We start from the raw sequence: 8301 nt of genomic DNA on the forward strand, positions 1-8301 counted from the left end.
CTCTTGTTTCTCCTTGTCTTGTCCTCGTCTCCCCTCCACTCCCCCTCTTCTCACTCCATCCTCCTGGTGCCCACTGTACACTGCAGACTGTTTCTTGCTTCAGTTAATTATGGATGGAATTGTCATTTTGGAGCACACGGTAGAAAAGGATATAAAGACGAGGCTGAAGGACTGGCAAGAAGTGGCTGAAATTTCAACTTCACTGCAGATGATGTAGGTTCAGGGGATCCCTACAAGCTGTTCTACCTTTCGCTTTTGGCCCCCCTAAAGTCAGATGTCCATTTTTCTACACTGTGGAGCTCCCCCTGCAGGCCCCTGAAGCAGAGAGATTTCTTCATCCCTCCACCCTGTAAAATGCATTTCATAGGGACAATGGCTTGTATCACACTACATTTTACTGGCATCTGAAACACACACAAAGCAAGACCTCAAGTGTGTAGAGTCCTGCTTGTGAGGAACTAGCTGGCCCAGGAGCAGTGGTTTGACTCAAAATACCAGTACCCCAGGAGAATCAATGGAGAATCAGAGCACAGTTGAAAGAACTTGGGCTTCAACGACAAACAGACTCAGGGCTGAAGCTTCTCATTGCCATTTACTAGCTATGAAACTGGGAAAAACTCATCTTCTAGTCTCCGTTTCCTCATCTCTAAGATACATATACTCCCCCAAGAGCATTGTTAAATGAGATCACCCATGTACAGTGCAGTGCCTGGCACATTCACTCATGTATTAGGCATGTGCCTGACATGACGGAGGGGACAAAGATGGGCAAGATGCAGAACTGCTGCCTGATCTATTTACACTCTAACAAGGAAACCTATGTACATGTAACATCTTCCTATCTCTGTGCCTCCCTTTCCTCGTCTGCAACATGTGGCCGACAACGCCACCTACTTCATAAGGTTAATTATGTATGAAGCATTTAGAACAGCACCAGCACATGGCAGTACTCAAAAAGCATTTCATGCTGATGACTGAGAGGAGAGTGAACATTTTGTCGAGAGGATTAGGAGTTATTTCACAGAGAAATTGGCAATGAGACGAGCTAGAAGGATGGGCTTGACGTTGATGGGTCATTCTGGGCAGAAGGGATTATTAAGGACAAAGGTGCAGGGAAGGTGGGAAGGTTGAGGCAACAAACAAATATTTCTTTGTTATGTATAAAGCATTGTCCTACACATTGGGTATACAGTGTAAAGAAGATAGACTCTGACCTCCTGGAGGTTATAGTCTAGTGGGAGAGACACAGACAATCACACAGGTGTATCATTCAAAACAAAGCAACTTTACAGAAAGAAAAAACAGGAGCTCTGACAAGAGGAGTGTGTAAAAGGATCCAGGGTAGGCTTCCTCAAGCTTCAGGCAAAGGTATTGGGGTGGGGTGACAAGATCATATCTATTTATAGAAAGACATTTCTGGCATCCATGTTCAAAATTTATTGGAAAGAGGGAAAGATTTGGTTGGACTAGATGGGACTAGCAGGAGTAACATCAAAAGATGATTGTGTGACTACTTCATACAACGATGCTGTTACTCATAATAGCATGGATGAATGTCACAGACAAAAGAAGCCAGACACAAAGAAGAATATATCATATTATTCTATTCACATGAAATTCAAGAGTAGATCTTCATATAAATAAACTACTCTGTGGTGGATTTCAGAGTAGTGGCTATCATGGGGGGTGTTATTGACTGGGAAAGTCATGAGGAAGTCTTCTAGGGGGATGGAAATTATACCTGTCTCTTTATTACTAATTCACACTTGCTTTCAGGTGTAATTTGTGTGTCATGAGAATGAAAGGAAGGTCTGATATGTACCATTTAAAAAAATACATACTCAAAACATAAAATTAAGGGGGAAAAGTAAAATAAAATATTGTATATACAACAGTATCATAACTCTCAAAGAAATTAATATAATTTATTTAATACTAAAAGGAAAGCATTCAATATTTTAACATTGGTTATTTCTGGTGGTGGGATTTCAGTTAACTGCTGTAAGGAGACACCCCAAGGGGATTTTCAAGAAACACTGACATAAAGGTTAAGAGATCAACCAGCCTCTCTGAATGAAGGACAGGGACATGAATCTCAGTTCCGGTCCTTCCCAGGGGAGTGAGTTTCAAGTTCCATAACCTTTCTAACTATCAGTTTCCTCAGTCTTAGAAAAGGGGTCATCCAAGGGTGCCTCCATGCTAGGGGTATTTGGGAGATTAAAGAGGATGAAGAATAAGCACAGTGAGTGCTCAGTAAATACCTGTTATTGCTATTAAATGAAATCGTGGAGGCAGATGACTGTCCACACTGCACCAACTGCTCCTCTTTTCTGGGTCATCTGTAAAGCTGGAAGTTGGCAATGCAGATTTGAGGAGGAAACTGATCATTTCTGAGATGAAATCCTCTAACTTCCTCTTACCCAGAAAGGATGGTCAAAATGTTCCCAAACTGGGAATTGAAAAGGGGGTGGTGATGGGAGGACAAGGAAATGCTATTTTGAGTATAAATTCTACAGAGTATAAAAATAAAGAATGTCATTTTAAATGGGATAAAGTTGAACATTTTGTGACTATGTATAGCTGTGAGTGTGAAAATATATGCTATGCTATGCTAAGTCACTTCAGTCGTGTCCGACTCTGTGTGACCCCATAGACGGCAGCCCACCTGGCTCCCCTGTCCCTGGGATTCTCCAGGCAAGAATACTGGAGTGGGTTGCCATCTCCTTCTCCAATGCATGAAAGTGAAAAGTGAAAGTGAAGTCGCTCAGTCGTGTCCGACTCTTAGCGACTCCATGGATTGCAGCCTACCAGGCTCCTCCGTCCATGGGATTTTCCAAGCAAGAGTACTGGAGTGGGGTGCCATTGCCTTCTCCCGTGAAAATATATAAAATGATGTTATTTAAGGAAACCATGAAAACCCATATCACTTGCCTTTGTACATAGAGACGTTTCTTCTGTAAAATGATGTTATTTAAGGAAATCATGAAAACCCATATCACTTGCCTTTGTACATAGAGACGTTTCTTCTGTACATTATCAAACAGCAAATATTATAATATCATATTTGCATGCTATTTGAATACATGGAAAAATTTTAATTAAAATTAACAAACTCTTCCAGATATCAGTGGAGCCAACAGCTTCTCAGGTAGAATTAAGGGAAATTTAACTAGCAGTTTAAGTCAACCATCAAGTTAGCATGAAATGCACATGTACCCCAAATATTTACATCTCTATCTCTCTGCTCAAGGAACAGGCTTATGATATTTAATATTTGTTGTTCAGTCACTCAGTTGTGTCCGACTCTTTGTGACCGCATGGACTGCAGCACACCAGGCTCCCTGTTCTTCACTAGCTTCCGGAGTTTCCTCAAACTCATGTCCATTGAGTCAATGATGCCATCCAACCATCTCATCCCCTGTCACCCTCTTCTCCTCATGCTGTCAGTCTTTTCCAGCATCAGGGTCTTTTCCAGTGAATCACATCAGGTGGCCAATGTATTTGAGCTTCAGCCTCAGCATCAGTCCTTTAAATGAATATTCAGGGTTGATTTCCTTTAGGTTTGACTGGTTTGATCTCCTTGCAGTCCAGGGGACTTTCAAGAGCCTTCTCTAGCACCACAGTTTAAAAGCATCAATTCTTTGATGCTCAGCTTTCTTTATGGTCCAACTCTCACATCCGTACATGACTACTGGAAAAACCATAGCTTTGACTAGACAGACATTTGTTGGCAAAGTAATGTCTCTGCTTTTTAATATGCTGTCTAGGTTAATCATAGTTTTTCTTCCAAGGAGCAAACATCTCTTAATTTCATGGCTGTAGTCACTGTCCACAGTAATTTTGGAACCCAGGAAAATAAAGTCTTGTCACTGTTTCCATTTTTTCCCCATCTATATGCTATGAAGTGATGGGACTGGATGCCATGATCTTCATTTTTTGAATGGTGAGTTTTAAGCCAACTTTTTCACTCTCCTCTTTCACCTTCATCAAGAGGCTCTTTAGTTCCTCTTCACTTTCTGCCATAAAGGTGGTTTCATCTGCATATCTGAGGTTATTGATATTTCTCCCGTCAATCTTGATTCCAGCGTGTGCTTCATCCAGCCCAGCATTTCTCATGATGTGCTCTGCGTATGAGTTAAATAAAAGGGTGACAACATACAGCCTTGATGTATTCTTGACGTACTTGACCTACTTCCCAATTTTGAACCAGTCCATTGTTCCATATCTGGTTTTGTTTATTCTTGACCTACATACAGGTTTCTCAGGAGGGTGGTAAGTTGATCTGGTATTCCCATCTTCTCAAGAATTTTCCACAGTTTGTGGTGATCCACACAGTCAAAAACTTTAGCGTAGTCAATGAAGCAGAAGTAGATGTTTACTGGAATTCTCTTGCTTTTTCTATGATCCAAGGGATGTTGGCAATTTGATCTTTGATTCCTCTGCCTTTTCTAAATCCAACTTGTACACCTGGAAGTTCTTGATTCACGTATTGTTGAAGCCTAGCTTAAGGACATTGAGCATTACCTTGCTAGCTTGTGAAACAAGTCAATTATGCAGTAGTTTGAACATTCTTTGGCATTGCCCTTCTTTCAGATTGGAATGAAAACTGACCTTTTCCAGTCCTGTGGCCACTGCTGAGTTTTCCAAATTTGCTGAGATATTGAGTGCAGCACTTTAATAACAGCATCATCTTTTAGGATCATGATATTTAATATTGCCAGTCAGCAAAACCATGCCAAGACCAAAAGTGTGTTAAACTGGCCTTTTTTCAATAAAAATAAAAAGGAAATGACAAGTAATCAGAAGCCTGTTATGTTATACACAGAAAGACTACAATTATGGGAAAGGGGGCATACAATTTTGTTTTATTTCATTTTCATAGGAAGTTCTGAAAATCATTATTTGATACCCAACCAGATCTAATCTTATATTTCATTCACAGCATGGGTAAGGCTTCCCAGGTGGCCCTAGTGGTAAAGAGTCTGCCTGCCAGGACAAGAGATGCAGGAGACGCAGGTCTGATCTCTGGGTCAGGAAGATCCACTGGAGTAGGAAATGGCAACCCACTCTAGTAATTTTGCCTGGAAAACTCCATGGACAGTGGAGCCTCATGGGCTACAGTTCATGGAATTGCAAAGAGTCAGATATGACTAAGCACACAGCATTAGCAGGAAATTGTGTCAACACTTGCCTTTCTCTGTCTTCATTCCCCAAAAAAATTGTCCAACATGATAAAATGCACACAGGGTATTCTGAACAGCTATCTCTGAATAATAATAATATTGGTAATAATTATATTAGCTACCATTTTATTAATACTATTTACACAGCTGGTATTGCACTAAGCATTTTATATGTATTAATTTACCTACTTTCCCCAACAAATGTAGTAGGGAGGTATTTCAGGTATTTGATTAGGCCCACATTAGTGAGAACAATAAAACTTAGACTAGGGGAACCAAATGCCTGAGTTTTCCCAGGATGTGGGATTTCCATTGCTGATACCAGGAAAGTCGTAGGAAAAATACATGAGTTGGTCACTCTATAAAAGTAACTTGCTTGAATTTTAAGGGGTAGAGAGGGATTTAACCTCTCCTCACCTTGGCTGGCCAGATTTCCTATGTACTGCCTGCCCAAGTCTAGATTACAGTCCAAAATAAACAGCAAAGACATTCTTTGGCAGCATGGGGGAGGCATTTAAGTTGAACTTTGGGAATATTATTTTGGGTGATGTAATGGAAAATGTCGTTTTGCAGGTCCCTGTCCCAAACCACGGAGCCAGTGAAGCTGAACCTCCCTTTACAACATGTCCAAAGGGCTTGCATGGCATTGTGATCTGACGTTCGGAATGAAAAACCACTCACCTTGGGAAGGGGATAGAGGTGACACAAGGGTTGGCCAGGATCCTGTTTACAAAACTCCAGGGTGTGACACACCACATCAGCATTCATATCTGCTCTGAATCTGGAGGGAAATAGGGTAAAACAAAGGCTATTTAAAAGCTCTCAGGCATTAGAAAGCAGAAGTAATTTCAAAAGAAGGTAAATCCCCGGAATGGATTCTGGCATGGCCTTTGAGTCCAGTCCTGTGTAGCTGCTGGATCAGAACAATTTCCTGCCACTTGCATTCTACTTTCACATTAAGGTCCTGGGGGCGGGGAGAGAGGGGCTAACAGCACTGAGCTGTAAGCCAGCCTCTTGCATGGGCACTGGGATGCTTTTCTGGAAAAGCCATAAATAAAATTGAGATAGGAGAAATGGACAGGAGTGTAACAATATTTTAAAGTTTGCTGAGCCTTATAGCAAAAAATATCTTTATGATATGGCCTTAAACAACCGAAATCATTTTCTTAGGTGTAATCAAAGCATCTCTTTTCCTTTTAAAGTAAATTTATTTTTTTACCTTTGACTTTTTCCCCTGGGGATGATGTAAGGATAGTGTTCTTCAAGCATTTGGGTTTATATTTAGATTTGAAGGGGCTAAAACAAAGCCTCCATATTCAGTTTCTACCTGCCACTCCCAACACCTTCTTAAACCAAGAAAATGAATACAAAAGAATTAAATGATACCATAAAAAAGAATGAAATAATGCCATTTGCTGCAACATGGATGGACCTGAAGATTATCATAAGTGAAGTAAGTCAGACAAAGACAAATATTATATGATATTACTTATATGTAGAATATAAAAAATAGCTCAAATGAACTTATATACAAAATAGAAATAAACTCATAGATATAGAAAACAGACTTAAGGTTACCAAAGGGGAAGATGGGAGGGATAAATTAGGAATATGGGATTAACAGATGCAGACTAACATACGAAATAGATAAACAACAAGGTTTTACTGTGTAGCACAGGGAACTATATCTAATATCTTGCAATAAACTATAATGGAAAATAAAATAAAGAAATATATGCATAATCAAATCACTTTGTTGTACCCTTGAAACTTAGACAATATTATAAATCAACTATACTTCAGTAAAAAAGAAAAAAAAAATTGAAGGTCACTAGTATGTGAAAACATACTGGAGAAGGAAATGGCTACCCACTCCAGTGTTCTTGCCTGGAGAATCCCAGGGATGGGGGAGCCTGGTGGGCTGCCGTTTATGGGGTAGCACAGTCGGACATGACTGAAGCGACTTAGCAGCTTAGCAGTAGCAGTATGTGAAAACATAGGCTAAGATCACAGCTTCCAAATTTCATTCCAGCTGAATGAGACTAACAACGTGACTGGCAAGATGGCTTTTCAGCCTTTTGTGAGCACCTGAGTTAAGAGGGCAAATCGAGATCATCATGAATCATCCACTTGGCCCCAGGGTTTCTGCATGGGAGGTGGAGGGGAAGGTAACCAACTTAAAGGTGGCTAAGCAGTGGGACAAGCTATTTGTGACACACAAGGTCCATTACCAAAGTAATATCTACCCAGGGTCAGTAAATCAGGAGAGGGTGACTGTTTTCACACATCTGTTCTCGATTTAATGGTTCATTTATTTAACTGATGACTGCTGTCTTTGTGGGAATCTGGTATTTAGTGGACTCAGAAGGGTGATAAATAGGGCTCTGCTTAATTTTTTTTTTTTAACCTAAGGCCAATATCCCATCTGTGGCAATTCAGAACCACAAGAGCCAACTCATCATATGGTGTCCACCTATTCTGTTTCCCCTGCAAATAGAGCACAATTTCAAGTAAGTGAACTTGAATATGAGAGTGAAGATGGGGGCCCCTCATTCAGACTGGTGTTCTCTAACTGAAAAATAGGAGAGGGAGGCTGGGCATGTGGTATCCCTCCCAAATCCTCTAAGACCAGAGTTTTATCATCAGAAAGACTGAATGTGAGAAGCACTCCTTTGGACAAGAATAGAAAATGCTGAGCCTCATATGTCCAGACAAGTGTATCACGACAAGGATGTGCAAGCTGCAAAGAAGTGGCAAAGTAGCATGTGTGCTCTTGACCAACCTCAGGACAAAAGGCCTAGGCTACACATACTTTGTGAAATCCTTAGGAAATCTCCAAATTTCCTACCAGGGGCTTCCCTGGTGGCTCAGCCGGTAAAGAATCCACCTGCAATTCAGGACACCCTGGTTTGATTCCTGGGTCAGGAAGATCCACTGGAGAAGGGACAGGCTATGCACTCTAGTATTCTTGGGCTTCCCTGGTGGCTCAGGTGGTAAAGCATCTGCCTGCTATGTGGGAGACCTGGGTTCAATCCCTGGGTTGGGAAGATCCCCTGGAGAAGGGAAAGGCTACCCGCTCCAGTATTCTGGCCTGGAGAATTCCATGGGGTTGTAAAGA

General features: G+C 41.1%; 1 protein-coding gene across 2 annotated transcripts in view; it reads right to left on the reverse strand.

The window, feature by feature from the left end:
* AOAH (acyloxyacyl hydrolase (neutrophil)) overlaps positions 1–8301 on the reverse strand; it is a 189970-nt gene that overhangs the window by 142758 nt on the left and 38911 nt on the right. For both annotated transcript variants that reach the window (XM_010831159.1, XM_010831158.1), the window contains exon 5: positions 5865–5964. In XM_010831159.1, the coding sequence (XP_010829461.1) occupies positions 5865–5964 (100 nt within the window). The remainder of the gene's footprint in view (positions 1–5864; positions 5965–8301) is intronic.

The sequence above is a fragment of the Bison bison genome, unplaced genomic scaffold (assembly GCF_000754665.1).
Source record: "Bison bison bison isolate TAMUID 2011002044 unplaced genomic scaffold, Bison_UMD1.0 scf7180017864525, whole genome shotgun sequence".
NCBI lineage: Eukaryota > Metazoa > Chordata > Mammalia > Artiodactyla > Bovidae > Bison > Bison bison.